General features: G+C 38.5%; 1 protein-coding gene across 2 annotated transcripts in view; it reads left to right on the plus strand.

The window, feature by feature from the left end:
* Positions 1-3,372: 3,372 nt before the first annotated feature.
* The window catches only part of nrbp2a (nuclear receptor binding protein 2a), a 92,493-nt gene continuing 78,749 nt past the window's right edge, over positions 3,373-17,116 (plus strand). For both annotated transcript variants that reach the window (XM_006634321.3, XM_015354451.2), the window contains exon 1: positions 3,373-4,060. In XM_006634321.3, coding sequence (XP_006634384.1) covers positions 3,941-4,060 — 120 coding nt within the window. In that variant the 5' untranslated portion in view covers positions 3,373-3,940. The remainder of the gene's footprint in view (positions 4,061-17,116) is intronic.

The following is a 17,116-nucleotide window of genomic DNA, read 5'->3' on the forward strand; positions in this document are numbered from 1 at the left end:
GAGCTACTTTTTGATAGGCACAATTTTTTTTTGTCAGGAATCAGACTGTTTGTTGTCTAGCAGTGCACAGCACTGTGTCAATTTGCAAGGAGGAAGTGATATAAAAACACCAAAAAGATTGCAAGAGAGCAAAAAAATAATGAAGAATGGCAATTTCTTATTACCCATGGGTCTCTTTATCACATTCAACCTAGTTTAGAGGATGTACAAATTCTAAAGCTGGTTTAAAGAGGATTTTATTTTGAAAGGTCGCTTAATGTAGCTAGCTTCGCACTACTCCATGTAAGAATTAGCAGTTACATAGCTTTTCTTAAGTTCTGATCATTTCTGACCATTTCTGAGTGTGCATAAAGTTTTGTAAACACGAGTCACATTGGTCCACAGATTGTACGTACCCATGTCAGAATTAGCAGTTACACACATTTTCTTGTGTTCTCATAATTTCTGACAATTCCTGAGTGTTTTGAAAACAGTAGTCACATTGGGGAGACAGAATAATGTATCAGCATTAGTTTTAGTGATTACACACGTTTTGGTGAGTTCTGATCATTTCTGAGTGTGCATGAACTTTTGAAAACACGAGTCACATTGGGGCGACAGAAAAACATATCAGTGTTAGTTTTAGCAGTTAGGCACGTTTTCTTGTGTTCTCATCATTTCTGACAAATTCTGAGTGTGCATGAAGTTTTGAAATCACTAGTCACATTGGGGAGACAGATTGTATCTATGAATTGGCTTCATTACTCTGCTCTCCTCCCCACTGATAGCTAATGTGTGGTGAGCGTTCTGGCGCACTATTTCTGCCGTCGCATCATCCAGGTGGATGCTGCACATTGGTGGTGGTGGAGGGGAGTCCCCATTACCTGTAAAGCACTTTGAGTGGAGTATCCAGAAAAGCCCTATATAAGTGTAAGCAATTATAATTATTATTATTATTGTACATACCCATGTCAAAATTAGCAGTTACATGCGTTTTGTTGAGTTCTGATCATTTCTGACCATTTCTGAGCATGCATGAAGTTTTGAAAACACTAGTCACATTGGGGGCGACAGATTGTACCTTCCAATGTCAGAATTAGCAGTTACACGCATTTTGTTGAGTTCTGATAATTTCTGACCATTTCTGAGTGTGCATGAAATTTTGAAAACACTAGTCACACTGGGGCAACAGATTGTACGTACCCATGTCAAAATTAGCAGTTACATGCATTTTGTTGAGTTCTGATCATTTCTGACCATTTTTGAGTGTGCATGAAGTTTTGAAAACACGAGTCACATTGGGGAGACAGAATAACGTATCAGTGTTAGTTTTAGCAGTTACACACGTTTTGTTGAATTCTCATCATTTCTGACAATTTCTGAGTGTGCGTGAAATTTTGAAAACACTAGTCACATTGGGGAGACAGATTGTACGTACCCGTGTAAGAATTAGCAGTTACACGCATTTTGTTGAGTTCTGATCATTTCTGACCATTTCTGAGTGTGTATGAAGTTTTGATAACACTAGTCACATTGGGGAGACAGATTGTATCTATGAATTGGCTTCATTACTCTGCTCTCCTCCCCACTGATAGCTAATGTGTGGTGAGTGTTCTGGTGCACTATTGCTGCCGTTGCATCATCCAGGTGGATGCTGGACATTGGTGGTGGTGGAAGGGAGACCCCATTACCTGTAAAGCGCTTTGAGTGGAGTATCCAGAAAAGTGCTATATAAGTGTAAGCAATTATAATAATTATTATTGTACATACCCATGTCAGAATTAGCAGTTACACGCATTTTGTTGAGTTCTGATCATTTCTGACCATTTCTGAGTGTGAATGAAGTTTAGAAAACACTAGTCACATTGGGGAGACAGATTGTATCTATGTATTGGCTTCATTTCTCTGCTCTCCTCCCCACTGATAGCTAATGTGTGGTGAGTGTTCTGGCGCACTATTTCTGCCATCGCATCATCCAGGTGGATGCTGCACATTGGTGGTGGTGGAGGGGAGTCCCCATTACCTGTAAAGCGCTTTGAGTGGAGTATCCAGAAAAGCGCTATATAAGTGTAAGCAATTATAATTATTATTATTGTACCTTCCCATGTTAGTTTTAGCAATTACACACATGTTATTGAGTTCTTATAATTTCTGACAAATTTGAGTGTGCATGAAGTTTTGAAAACACTAGTCACATTGGGGAGAGAGATTGTAGCTACCGGTGTAAGAATTAGCAGTTACACATGTTTTGTTGAGTTCTGATCATCTCTGATAATTTCTGAGTGTGCATGAAGTTTTGAAAACACTAGCCACATTGGGGTGACAGCACTTCCATGTAGTTTTCACTTGTGTCTTGTATCATTTTAAGCTTCTAGTGTAACTCTAATGTAAAACCTTGACGATAATGTTTTGGGAAGGGCTTTATAACAAATAAAATGTGTATTGATTGATTTATTGATTGATTATACTCTTACAATTGTCATTATATTTGGAATTAGTTGTGTGTTTATTTGTCAGACATTTTAAAATCTAGAGGTGTTGTATTGTTCATGTTTCACAACGAACTTCATTGATTTTGTGTTCAGAGTATGAATATGTTATCTGATGGTTAAAACCACACGGTACCTACTGTATAAACTCATTTACATACATTTAGGGTCACTTTCCTATGATTACCAACACAAGTAGGGCGGTTCTTCGAACCTATGGGGCGGTGCGTCGAGCCGAACGCTACCTATCCTATAGTCTCTTTAAAAGATTGTGATGATGACTATATCCCCCTGTGTTAAAATTGTAAAAGACATAGGGAGAGTGAAGAGACAGAAAAGAATAAAAATAAAAATATATCATATATTGCCCCGTAAATATGACGTGATATAATAATATTGTAACTCAACGGGGACTCAGGCGGGCGCCCTTGCTGCATCTGGTCGGCCCCATCCCGACTGGAGGCTCGAACCCGGGACTTCAGCGTCTCTCTGTAGCGACCTAGCCCCGTGAGCTAAAAAGGGATCTGTCCACAGCCCAGTAGCTGTGGTCCTGCTATCACAGGGAAGGGCGGTGACGTCACCCGCTCTGGTACGCCGGCTCTTACACACAGTGCTTGTCGGCCGTTACAATATAAGCGTTACAATATAAATTTGGTATATACGCCCTATTAAGATGCTTGAATTTAAAATTAAAATAAACAAAATGTACCTGACATTCTCTTTATCGTGCCATAATTTTGTATTGACGCATTAACGTAATACTTGAGGTATTGTTCAGTATGTCTGCTCCCTTGCGTGTTCGACATTGCAAAGTGCAATTACGCAGAATGTCCACATGTTACGGTAACTGGATGCAGAGTAAATATTTGAGACCCACAGGGGGAGACTGTATTCAAATCGTGAATGATGTATGTGTGGGCAGGGGCTAGCAGTCCAGAGGGGGTTGATATATGTAGAAAAGTAAACACTGTAAAAGAAGAAACCGGGAAGCCAAGTGAGTGAAGGCGTGCCTTTTTTTGGTCAAAATATACATAAACTCGTGGTGTATCTCGTTTTCTGCAAAATTCGTTCCCTATCAATATGCGCCAGCAGGCTGTTCTCATGGAGCCCACGAAAGCAAAATAAAGCTTTTTCTCGTGGATTCTTAAGGTCCACCCCCTCACGTTTTAATTTTGGGTATTCAATCGCTACCAAATCCGACACATTCACGGAGAAATGTGTCTTTTTAAAACAAAAATCGGATACTTCGATTTTTCATTTTCTAGTATGTTATCATGTGCTTTAATTGCGCCAATGAATTTATTTTAAACTAACCATCTGAAGATTATATCTCATGCTGCCGTGTGCCGTGGGGAGTTACTGTTATCACAACAGTACTGCAATTTTAGACCCAATTGCTGCGTAGACGTAGTAGTAACTCGCCTATGTAGGGACGTTTTGAAGGCGAAGGAGTGAGAAATCGCAAGAAAAACATGACTATGTCCGTCCCGGAGAGGAGCTCTGGGTCTGGGGGAAAGGAGGAGGAGAGCGAGGATGAGAGCGAGATTTTGGAAGAAAGCCCCTGCGGCCGTTGGCAGAAGCGAAAAGAGCAGGTAGGTCTGAAATGTCCATTCTTGGCGATTACACTCGTAACAATTGTGCCTTTTCTTACGACATTCAAGACATGCCTGATAAGAAGCGTTGCGTTATAACTGTTGCCAGCATTACCCGATGATCAATGAACTGGATCTCCGTCGTTTATACCTTCTCTGAGGGCTGCATTTACTTTTAGCCAGAATGACAGAAAGGTATTCATATCATGTTAAAGTTAACATGGCTTCTGTATTTAATTATTTGTTTCGGGATCAAACTGTCTCCCCACCTCCTTCTAAAAGCGTCTGGCGTCGTTTGTGAGCAGCCTATTTTACAGCACGTAGAACAATCACATGATATTGCAAGGGTACGGTCCGTGAACTCCTAAAAGCCAGTCTGTGTGCTTCCATTATGCCTGCTTTAATATCCGATTTTGCGAGTATTGATCCTGTGCTTTCAATAGCGGTTTAAAGGAGCAAGTGGGGACGGACTGTGAAAAGTAACCCGTTTCAGCTGCTTGTTCTGATAGTGTATCTCTCATTCGTCCAGAGGGATTTAATATGGTGAACGGGCACCATACAGATACAGATTATAATCTATATGGGGGAAGGGACTATTTGGAGGTTCTTGTTAAATTGTGGGATTACAGAGGAGGAAAACCAGGCTCGTGATCTGGAATAATATTGGCCAGAGTGCTCTTTGTGTGCTGCCGTATCAGGGATTAATATTAATAATTGACAACTCAACCTTTTCAGAATTTTAAATAAAAAACAATACAATAGATTTGAGAAATTGTATAATTTATATTATTTACTACTACTAGTTTTTTCAACTTTTAGTACAGCACATCACTGTTGGCTCCTAGCCCGGATTAAATAAAATCGATGTTACTAGCGCTGTAGGAAAGCAACGCGAGTTCAGATTTTATGTGATCGTGATTAGTATATGAACCCAGAAGCACAGAGACAAGATATTGTGAAATATGTTGTTTTTTGTCTTAATTATTAACTGTTGATTAATGATCCGGTTATTAATACTGAATACCATGTTTACATGTATTGTGACAAGTGTGCATTACTAGTGTTTAAACATGAACAGGGACGAAACATTTCACAGATCAGATGAAGAAAATCAAGGTTTGCACACTTTATATGATACAACACATTGAATAACACGCATTTCAGTATGTTTGTTGTCGAGGTTTTGCATTTTTGATTTACGATTCATCTTCAGTAACCAGCGAAAATAATTAAATTAATTAAATATCTGCAGTGTCTAGGCTGCGCACTTTGCACACAAATAACAAATACGGGAATCTTCCGTTTCAGTGTTTTCAGATTTAATTACTCCGTTCCTTATTCAGTGTCTGTTTTACAGTTCTGCAGCCAGAATAAAACCATACATGATAACGCAGTGTGATGGTCCTTGTGAATAATACAGGCATGGAGATAATGATGGATTATATTAATTTATATTTGGAATGCTATGTAGTTCTTTGGGATTTAAATGTTTTTCTATGTAGTGTAACCTCCTGGCACTGCCCCCACGTGACATATTCTATGACTCTTACAAAGATTTGTTTTTCTACAATTATAGACTAACTCTCAGACTGAAGGAATTTGTCTCCATTTGGAGAAAAGTTTGGTTGGAATTGAATGGTGCTACTTCACAAACAGCTGCAATTTAAACGTTTTGCCAATGTGACATCAAAATCTCTGCCTAGGAGCAAAACATGACAAAAAGGGATGTCAGTTTAATGCATGGTGGTGCACTCAGGTAAAGATATGCACGTTTTGCTTGGTCCAGTGGGACTATAGCATTTCAAGATATCCCAAAATCTTTACAAGCAAAATCAGTACTAAATTTAATTATATAAACCAAAATGATCCATTCACTTTCAGATAGCTCTTAACAACAACATGTATCTATCTAAGTTTGAAGGAGAGACCAGAAGTGCACAGGCATCATGCAAATTTAGATTGGCTATGAGAGGAGACAGAGTCACTCAGGTAGACACCGAGAAGATTAAGAAGACTTTCAATATTAAAAATAACACTTGAACAGAACATTTTGGTGGCACTCTGACACAGTGGTTTTAATTGCTGTCTCTCAGCACTGGGGCCCTGTGTTCAATTCCAGACAAGGGTGCTGTCTGTGTGGAGTTTGTATGTTCTTCCCATGTTTGTACGGGTTTCCTCCAGGTGCTTCAGTTTCCTCCTAGAGTCCTAAAACATACTGGAATGTTAATTGGCCCTGGTATGCATGTCTGTGTCTGTGTGTGCCCTGCGATGGACTGGCATCCCATCCAGCTACCCAGGATAGGCTCTGGTTCTGAATTGGAAGAAGCAGTTAGAAAATGGATGGATGGGAAGACTTTTATAATTCAACCTTTCACATTATTCCACTTTTAACTTTGTAATATTCATTCTATTATGTTAGGAGCCTTCTTTTTGTATTAGTTAATTCAAGTGCAATGTTCCAAAGTTTGCACTACATGCTATGGTGCACAAGTAGCTGACTCATAAAAGGCTCTACTTGCTGAAATGCATAGCATATATTCCTTGAGTATAAAGTAGGCTTCTTACTTTTTTGGGCTGGGCTTTATTTCCCAGTCTGATGAGACTGTGTCTAATCTGTGCCTCAGCAGTTATCTACAGAAGTGTAGTTCTTACAGTATATACAGTACGACTCTGGGGTAAGCCACGTGGTTATCTCTTACTCACACTCTTGTTTAGTAAAAAACATCTATATGTAATTTGCTTCCTTATTATCTTTCTGTCTACCCAGGATAGGCTCTGGTTCTGAATTGGAAGAAGCAGTTAGAAAATGGATGGATGAGAAGACTTTTATAATTCATCCTTTCACATTATTCCACTTTTTACTTTGTAATATTCATTCTATTATGTTAGGAGCCTTCTCTTTTGTATTAGTTAATTCAAGTGCAATGTTCCAAAGTTTGCACTACATGCTATGGTGCACAAGTAGCTCACTCATAAAAGGCTCTACTTGCTGAAATGCATAGCATATATTCCTTGAATATAAAGTAGGCTTCTTACGTTTTTGGGCTAGGCTTTATTTCCCAGTCTGATGAGAAGGTGTCTAATCTGTGCCTCAGCAGTTATCTACAGAAGTGTAGTTCTTACAGTATATACAGTACGACTCTGGGGTAAGGCACGTGGTTATCTCTTACTCACACCCTTGTTTAGTAAAAAACATCTCTATGTAATTTGCTTCCTTATTATCTTTCTGTCAGTTGTCCAGGGTGTTGTGCAATTAAGCTTTAATTTCCCAGTCATTGACTCGATGCCTCTTTGTTTTATTTTTAGTCTGTCACTGCTAATGTCTTCATGTGTATAATGTTTCTTCTGTTACTCTGTTTATGGACAGGTTTCTGTAGCTCAGGAGTGTATTGTGGTACTGTATTCTATTCTACTATACTCATTCATGCATCTTACCTGTAGGATCATGTGAGAGACAGATTTGTCATAACTCCATTGTCATTGTAATTTCTAATTTAACTAGAAAAATCAGTTCAGAACAAATTCACTTTTACAATATAATCTTGAGAGTAACCATATATACTGCTGAGCCTTTACCAGAGAAATATGATTTGAATTCACAGGCCTCTCTTTGGGAGTCCCGAGCCCTAACCCTTCTTCCAACACTGCTTCTTCAAACTCACAGCAGAATTGTTAAACTGCCTGATTAACATAAAGACACTCTAGGACACCATCCTAAATACTGTTTTGGACTGGTTACAACTTATATGAAGAGGGCTTTTTGGAAATACTGCATTTACCCAATCAGTGTAGTGCTTTTACTCTTCTTCAATAAAAAAAATGCTCAGGTCTGTAAAGTGAAAAGGTTTTGGTTCTGTTTTAAATTGGGCCTGTTGTTGAAGGCAGTTCTCTGGTTCTCTGCCTCTAGGTTTGCTATGACAGTCTTCTGTCAGGGAAATTACAAGGGGATCATGAACACTTTCTCACCCTCCCCTATGAGATTTACTTAACCTTTCTGTAAAGTCAGTTACAGTTTAGAAATTAATGACCTGTAGACAAGTCTTTTAGGAAGAAGTTGTTGTTCGCATACAGCCCGTGCAGTTTCCCTGCGAGAAGCAGCTCCTGTGAGAGAACAGCTGCCGTCACCTAATGGCGGTTGTGAAGGCTCGAGCAGGAGCTTGGAAACATCCAGGGGGAGGGGAGAAGTTCTTTTTCACCATGTGACACCCAATTTAAAAGCTTTTCAGGCTGACAGAGTCAGCTGAGGGCAAAAACATATAAGTAATGAGACAAGTTTGACTGCAGAAATACAAGGGAGACCAAAAAGAAAAGGAGAGCAGTTGACCTATTTTGCTGCAGTTGTAGCCAGAATGTTTGCCTTTACCCACTGATCTATAGGTTGTCAGTTGCCTAATGATCTCAGAAGCTCTTCAAGCGGCTTCTTGAAGGACTCCAGTGAATCAGTGTCCAAAACAAGCTGAGGTAGTTTGTTCCAAACAACCCACAACTGTTTGCAGACTGCCATGGAAATTGCAAGATTTCTGGTTGGTGTAGGTGTATAAATACATACACTGAATGTATTTAGAGAATAAAACCCCTCACAGCTGGAATGGCAAGGTGACCTCATAAGGTAATTTGGTGTCTATAGGTGCTGTTATTTTGTGTGCCTTGCCAATTTTGTGGTAGTAGGTGGGAGTTATCGAGAACTGCAGCTGATCATGTCTTCTTAATGCAAAAGTGGGTTTCTTTGGTTGCAGGTAGGTAATGCAGCATTTTTTCCATGATGAGTTCATCTTCTCAAAATGTTTTACCATGATCGAAATTACCAAGAGGCAAATCCAGTTCAACAAATCAGTATAACCTCTCCCAAAAAACAGAAAACATGAATTTTGATCTGTAGTGCTTTCATTAAGCTAATGAATCCAAAAAAGCCAGTTATTTTCTGTTAAATACAGTAGAAAAGAAGTAAGGGGAAATACAGTATATGAGGAGTTAGAGTGGGAATTTCTCGAGTCCTATTTTTCTGGTCTGCCAGAGAGTCATTAGTGAGCCGGGTTTGTTCTGGAGGGAACCAACCCCCTAGATCACAAAAAATACAATGTTCACCATACAGCCTCATTTATTACTGTGCCTATAGAAACTGAGAACCATCTTGAACCTTTTTTTGCATTTTGTTGTATCATTGCCTCTGAGTTTCATGCATTTAAATTAGGATTTTTTCCTCTTATCTACACACCATGCTGCACACTTTTAATTGCACGTTTTTATTGGAAAAAATACATATTAAAAAAATATATGAAAACTGAAATATCAAAGTTGAATAAGTCTCCACTCTACTGAGTTAATATGTTGTAGAAGCACCTTTGGCAACAGATATAGCTGTGAGTTTGTAGGAATAGGTCTCTGGCAAAGGTCTCTTAGAATTCTTCTGTACAAAACTGTCATAGCTCTGTGAAGCTCCTTGGGGAACATTGACAGACAGCAAGTAATGCCAAATGTGTTTTACGGGATTTAGGTGGAGACTCTGACTGGGTCACTGAAGGAACTTTACCTTTTTGTTTCTTAGCCACTCAGTGTTGCTTTGGCTGTGTTCTCTGGGTCGTTGTCATGCTAACAGGTGAACTTGTGTCCTAGTTTCAGCTTTTTTGCAGAGGACAGCGGGTTTTCCTCAAGGACTTTTCTGTACTTTGCTCCATTCATTTTCTCTTTTATCCAGACAAATGTTCCACTCTCTGCCACTGAGAAACATCCCCATAACAATGCTGCCACTACCATGCTTCACAGTAGGGATGTTGTTCTGTGTGTGATGTTCTGTGTTTGGTTTGCACAAAAGCATTTACACTTTGCATTTAGGATAAAAAGGTCCATTTTAGTTTCAACAGACCTCAAACCTTTTTTGCCACGTGGCCATAGAATCTCCTAAGTGTTTTGTTGTATGCTTCAAACAGGACATAGGATGGGTTTTTTTGAGTAATGGCTTCATTCTTGTCACCCTGCCATAAAGACTAGATTTGAGAAGTGCTTGGGATATTGTTGTCACACAACACTGACCAGTCTTGGCATAAAATTCTCCAGCTCTGTCAAAGTTATCATTGGATTGTTGGTAGTCTTTCTGATCCATCTACTTCTTTCTCAATAGTCTAGATTGGAGGAATTTGTCTGATCTAGGAGGGGTCTTGAAGGGGCTGTACAATTTCCACTTCTAAGTAATCAGCATCCGTATGCTCCAACAGATACTTAAGGTGTCCTAAATATTCTCATATCCATCCCCTGACCTGTGCTTTTCCATAACTACTTTTTCCTAGAGCTCTGAACTAATTTACAAGTGTTATCACATGGTGTGGGGGGTTGACACTTACACTTATCTTACTAGGCTATTTCAGTTTAATTATATATTTTTTAAAATTTATTTTAAATTATTTTATTTTTTTTTCCACTTGGAAAATTTGAAGTAGGTTATGTGGATAAATTATAAAAAACTTTTAATACAATTTAATACAAAACTTTAAGAAAACAAAAGCTGAAAACTTTGAAAGGGGTGTACTTTCTATGGGGACTGCACTTTATAACATGACACATGTGAGCTGTGCCAAGACAGCTGACATATCAGTGCTCTTATTTGTTAAATGAAGAGAAATCGCATTATCCTCAAATGTGTTGAAATTTTATTTTTATCTCAAGTTTTTACTTAAAGTGTATTACATGAGAATATTATGTTAGTAAATAGTGTGAATTATAATGACCCCTTCAGGGCTGGGTGGTTATGGCAGTGTTTGCTGCCTGTGTTTCGTCTGCCCTGTGACTGTACTTTCCAATTTCCAGGACCGTCTGCCTAACACTTGTTACTTAAATGTAAAAAACGAATCATGAAAATTTAACTTCAGTTTTATTAAAAAAGCATTTTTTATATTGACTCTAGGACTTGAAAAGGGGATGCGGAAGTCTCTCAGGTCCCTGTTTACAATCGCTGGCGCCATGCATGCTGAGCTTGATGCCGTCTTTTGGATGTAAACGGCTTTTATATGTCCTGAACGGCCTCTTTATTTTTTTTTCTTTTGTTAAAGTTACTGTAAATAAAGGACAGATTTATTGTAAATGCAATATACTTAAGTTCTGTTAAGAAGCCAAGCTAAACGAAGATGCATTTTGTTCAAATCTTGCAACAACTTTCTCTTTGTCTTTTGTAAAAAAGAATATGTGTCATTTAACCAAGTATGTCCAGTTGTCAAACTAAGTGTGCAGTGGATGAATTAACATAATGTACTTTTGCAGAGAAAATGTCACTCACACAGCTGTCACACAGCTTCTCAGTGACAGAAAGGGGCTATGTGCTGGTATCCATTCCACTGAAACTGCATGTTTCAACGTATTTCAACATAATCAGCTGAGGATGACAGGGGCAGGACTGAGAGTCTGTGAGCTTCCAGTCATGAACTTGCATGAAGACAACAGATATGAGAAGGCTGTCTAGCATTTTGATGAGCAGTAATTGCGAATCAGCAGCCCTCTTCCAGATCTTCTCTGCTTATCCTACAGGAGACGAGGCTAGAAAGGATGCTCTAAATATAGTCTGTTTCACTTTTTCCTAAATGGAAGACTGTGTACAATGGGATCACCTGTACTACAGTTAAAACAACAATGATCAGACTATAGGGTTTTGAACCCCAGACCAGAAGGTTGTTAATTTGATGCTCCCCTTAAACCCTTGAGCAGGTAGTTCTCTCAAGTGCAGTCAATGCCTATAGTAGATGTATAAACAGGTATCCAGGTCTTCTTTGTAAATGAGAATGTGTTCTCAGTTGACTTACCCAGTAAAGTAAAGCAATCAAAAATCACCCTCTTGTTTTTAACATGTCTTAAAATATCTCTCCCATAAAGGTGTTTTCACTTTTAATAGAATTGTATTTTAGGACATCACCACAGATGTTAATCAAAGTAGAAAAACTTTCATTTCAAACATGTAGGGGGGTATCTGAAGAATGAAAGGGTATGCTTTGAAAATGACTAAAGAAATTCAACTAAAAATAAAAAGCGCAACCGAACTTGCATGTAGACAACACATTACCATGACATTCTCACAGTGCCTCTTTCTTTCACTATAGATTAAGCTACATAGATTAAACTTCCACAGTGTCCTTGCCAGTCAGCAGATAAGAGTACCCTTGATATTCTAAAGAAAAGATCAAAAAGTATTTCTGTGTTCAATATTTTGCTAGCAATGTTTTTTCTTTCCAAATGATCAAGTTGTTCTTGATGAATGTGCCAAACAGCTACATTGTTCAGGCAAATTTGTTTCGTAAGAATTAGGTCTTCATTTTTCTAAGAGCACTGAAGCTACTCTCAACAGTTCCCAGCAACCCCACTAAGGCCATGGTCTAACCAGACCAAATGGCCATGAACTTCAGGCAATAAGTCCCTCAAGATTTTTGTAGCTTCAATGCTGGGATGGTAAATGAACATGTAATGACTTCCTGGTTTTGGTACTGGTGTACAATATTGTTATTTCTCTAGTGGAAAGACATTTCCTTCTGTTTCCACATTACCTTAAATTAATTAAAGAAGTGTGAAGTTAGTATTTGGTCATATACATTTACATGCAATGTTTCAAGTCTGCAACAGATTAACATCAACAGTCTTGATAGGTTTCATTGAGAAGCTTTAACTACAAACACAGTTGTTGGGTGTTTGTAGGATTCTCTCGACTTTTAGTTTCCTCTTTAACAAGTAAAATGCTTGCTCAATAGGATTTAGGTCAGGAGATTGACTAGGCCAGTTCAAATGTTTCTACTTATTCTTCCTGATGAACTCCTTGGTTAGGTAGGCAGTATATTGTGGGTCATTGTCTTGCTGCAAGCTGACTTTCACTGTAGACCCCCCTGTTGACTAGCCTTGATGAAGACAAATGTTAATCATAATGAATTTACCTATGTAATCTCTATTCTACAAAATAACAATTTTTGTTGTTTTTTCCAGATAATGACTTGCGAATGTGATTCTTTTACACGTGATGTTTCTTTAGATACACAGAACACTGTTTTCCAAAATAGCTGAACTGGTTTCTAACTTGCTACAATGAAAAATAAGTCTGTTGACAGTTCACTATTTTTTACAACAGCATGATGAAGGTTTATTTAACAGCTGTCAGTTTTCTAATCACTTTTTGAAAATGCCATTTGTTTGTTGTTTTACATCCAGACACTTAAACATTTGATTCTTTTGTCTATGCAGATATCATGCAAAATTTAAAGTGTTGGAATGATGGACATGATCTAATTTTACAGGTAATTCTCTAATCATAGGTTTAGCTTCTTACCAACGTGACCGTCTAACCAGTCTCTGTTACGAAGACTGCGCAAGCGGTGCAAAAACTGAGGCAGCTACAGCATTACGTGGGTTTTTGCACGGTCCCCATGTGGGAGGTTTGAGTTTTACGTGCAAATAATTAACATGAAAATTGTTAAGTCGATAAAAGAAGTCTTTCAGAAACTGGTGTGGGGAGGGATGTGCCACGCCTAAAACCGTGAACCTTGGTACCTTAGTAAAATACACATTTGGTTTAAACATTAAACACAGATGCTGAAACAGATATTGAAAAAATGTTGCCTCGTGTTTCGACTTACGGCACTATTGTTTCAGCAGCTCCCCAGTCCAAGCGGAGAGAGCGCCATGAGCACGTCTGTAGTACTGTTATCTGCAACGGTTTTAAGAGCTAGCATGTTTATCAGAGAAAGTAAACTCCCAACCTATTAAACTGGTAATTTTTAAAAAGAGAAAAGTTCTACTTCACAGCGCAGTTCAAATTAGTGTTTCTCGCTTATCCACTGCTTATGTGCACCGTACACAACCTATAATTTTGGATTTGGAGAAAAAGAAAATGGTGATAAGTATACTAAACTGGGAGAAAAATCAGATCGTTCCTAGGGTAAAGGTTGCAGTGTGACGACGTGAAAAGTAAAACGGGAGTCTGGCTCGGCAGGTTGTGGAAGTTGTACTGCTTCTTCTCAGGAGTGCAGTATTGTTTTTATTTGCACAGCGAAAATTTAATCCAAGATGCTGTTCGCTCTTTACACAAATTCCCAGTGCAGACTATAGCCCCGAGTCATTAACTGAAGTCAGTAATTAACCTTGTGGGTGTAGACAATTTTCATAAATCTTTCTCACCTTGTAGTTCTGTAGGCTTTAGTGCTGGTTTTACAAAGCGATCAGTTAAGATAAGAAACAGATAGAACATTGTTCTCCTTTCAACACGTGCACAGTACGATTCAGTACGTTCGATGATCCTGAAGTACGTCGATGTGAAATCACGCTGCTAGTGTTTTTTAAACCATAAAAACTGTTATTTTAAGTTTAAGATCAGCCAACATTGCGCTTTTTAAAGTTTTGATGTTTGTGTACTGTACCTGAGCACTTGTAAAGATTTTAGCCATTTCTATTGGTGTTTTATCTGTTAATGATAGGTTTTGTGTCGAAATGCATTGCAGCCATTTTATACCTGAGACCTATAGAGCTGTTTTAGAGACAAATGTTGCAATTCATTCAATTTTAGAAGTTGCAGCCAAGATTGTCAGTAAACCAGTAAACACAAATATTCAAATGGGAATTACTCTGGTTAATCAAAGTACAGAATAAACATCCAACACCAAAAAAGAGGTTTTTTGCTAAATTTTATGCCAGGTGAGAGTTAATGCATCTTTACAATAGGGGGATAGATGTATATTCACTTTTGAGAATCCAGGTTAGTGCTTAGTCATATTTTAAAATTTAAGGCATTGGTGTTGTCATGGAATTTTGTGGTGTTTCAGGGTAGAAGGTTAACATTGTACTTTTTTGGAGTCTGTTGAACACAGGCCTCTGAGATGCCTTATTTTATATATATTGTAACTTATACTGTATGTGTTTTATGTTTAATGTTATATGATGTGTATATTTTGTGTTATTTCGTTGTGCTATTTTTGTGATTGTTAATAAATACTTAATGTACTGTGACATTTGGTTATTTTATTTACCACTCTTAATTTCTTTTTTTTTCTGACACACCTTAATTTGTATTAACTAACAAATCATATGCAAAATTCACTTGTATTCTGTTCAACACCTTTCATATACAACATCTCAAAGTAAATGTAAGCCCCTTTCATTTACCCTTTTCAAACTAAAACAAGGCCATTAGTATAAAATAATGGCAATATAGAAATACATTTGTTCACAATAAAGGAATAAAAAATTGGAATGTCTTAATTGTATGTTAATATTGTAGCACTTCGGGGTTCACGTGGGGACTCAAACCCGGGCCTCCAGCGTCTCTCAACAGGGACCCAGCCTCTTGAGCCAAAGGGAAACCTCCCCTCAGCGCGGCAGCTGCGGTCCCTGCTATTCACAAGGAAGGGCGGTGACGTCACCGCTTTGGTAAGCCAGCTCTCACAAGCAATGGAGGCCGTATGTGTTACACTCTCCCCCGCTTAAATCGCCGTCCTCAGCAAAGGGCTATCCCACCCCGCTTCTGACACCAATGTAATGCTTCGGGGTTCACGTGGGCACCCTTGCCGCTGCCGCATCAGGTCAGCCCCCCAGTGTCAGGGACTCGAACCTGGGCCTCCAGTTTCATTCAACAGGGACCCAGCCTCTTGAGCCAAAGGGAAATCTCCCCTCAGCCCCGTGGCTGCGGTCCCTGCTATTCACAAGGAAGGGCGGTGACGTCACCGCTCTGGTAAGCCAGCTCTCACAAGCAATGGAAGCAGTATGCATTACAATATAATCACTGTCCCTAATAAGCTATAAAATTGATTCCACATTCTAGGTGCTAAGAAAGAAAATAATTGATCTCTTGAAGGAATGTTGCTTGGTTTAGTCTGGCTAAAAACAGAATCAAGTGATCTAAAGATCATGTGCAGTTTGTGTTAATCTTTGCTCTAAGCTTTTTTTAAGATTTTTATTTTTTAACGATTTTGGGGTCTGGATATATTGCATCTTATTGAGAATGGATTTTGAAACAATGCCAAGTATTTCAGTAGTCAATGCAAGAAAAATACAAAAGCATACCTAAACTATTCTGTATTTGGCTGGGCAAGATAATATCATAATGGTTGGACAACATTCCCTTGGTCAAATTATAATTATGTTCTTCAAAAACCTTATTTGAATTTCAGCTTCATCAGATTTTGTATGAGGAACAAATCAGTAGTATCCCAGCATTAAACAGTTGAGGATCAGGTATATGAAATTCAGATACATCACATTCTTAAGACTCAAGCATACTGTTTAAGAGGAAACTGTGAATCACTGTCAGGAGTGGTGGGCACATAATTTTAAGTGTCATCAGCATGGCTGTGAAGATATATGCTGTACATATTAAAGTTCTTACCTGGGAGTATTGATTTGGCTCCAGAAATAATCCTTGCAGAACAGTTGATTTTGCTCAGTGTTTTGGTGATGAACATTACTTGCTCAGTGTTTTGGTGATGAACATTACTTAATGTTTCCAAATTGCTTCCTTCAAGTTAAGTATTCTCTTGACGATGTACCTAGCGTGAAGGGTACAAGAGAGAAGAGACTATAGCACTAACAGCCTTTTCCATCCAGTCTGCTCACTAGAACAGTATGATCAGTGTTTTTAGATGCCATACTAAGAAATAGTAATCAAAGGATGGAAACACAACACAGTGCATGGCACAGTGGCACAGTGGTTAGTATTGCTACAGTTCATCACAGCACTGGGGCCATGAGCCCAATTCAAGATTCAAGATTCAAGATTTCTTTATTTGCCACATACAAAAAGTATATTGGAATGCTTACTCGTTCAACTGTACCCAGTAACATTAGAGAAAGAGAAAAGAAAAAAACAATAAAAATAAAAAATGCACAAATGACAAACAGACATGGACAGTAAATTCAGACAATATACATTATAATACAGCCAAGAAAGGACATAGTGCAAACAGTGCAGTACTAATACAGTGCTAATATGTGCAGGTGCTAATTTGAGCTGCTTAAGATGTGGACTGCTTGGGGGAAGAAACTGTTTTTGAATCTATTGGTCAGTGTTCTGATACTGCGATACCTACCAGAACCCAGGGGTGA

The sequence above is a fragment of the Lepisosteus oculatus genome, chromosome 6 (assembly GCF_040954835.1).
Source record: "Lepisosteus oculatus isolate fLepOcu1 chromosome 6, fLepOcu1.hap2, whole genome shotgun sequence".
In the NCBI taxonomy this organism is placed as follows: domain Eukaryota; kingdom Metazoa; phylum Chordata; class Actinopteri; order Semionotiformes; family Lepisosteidae; genus Lepisosteus; species Lepisosteus oculatus.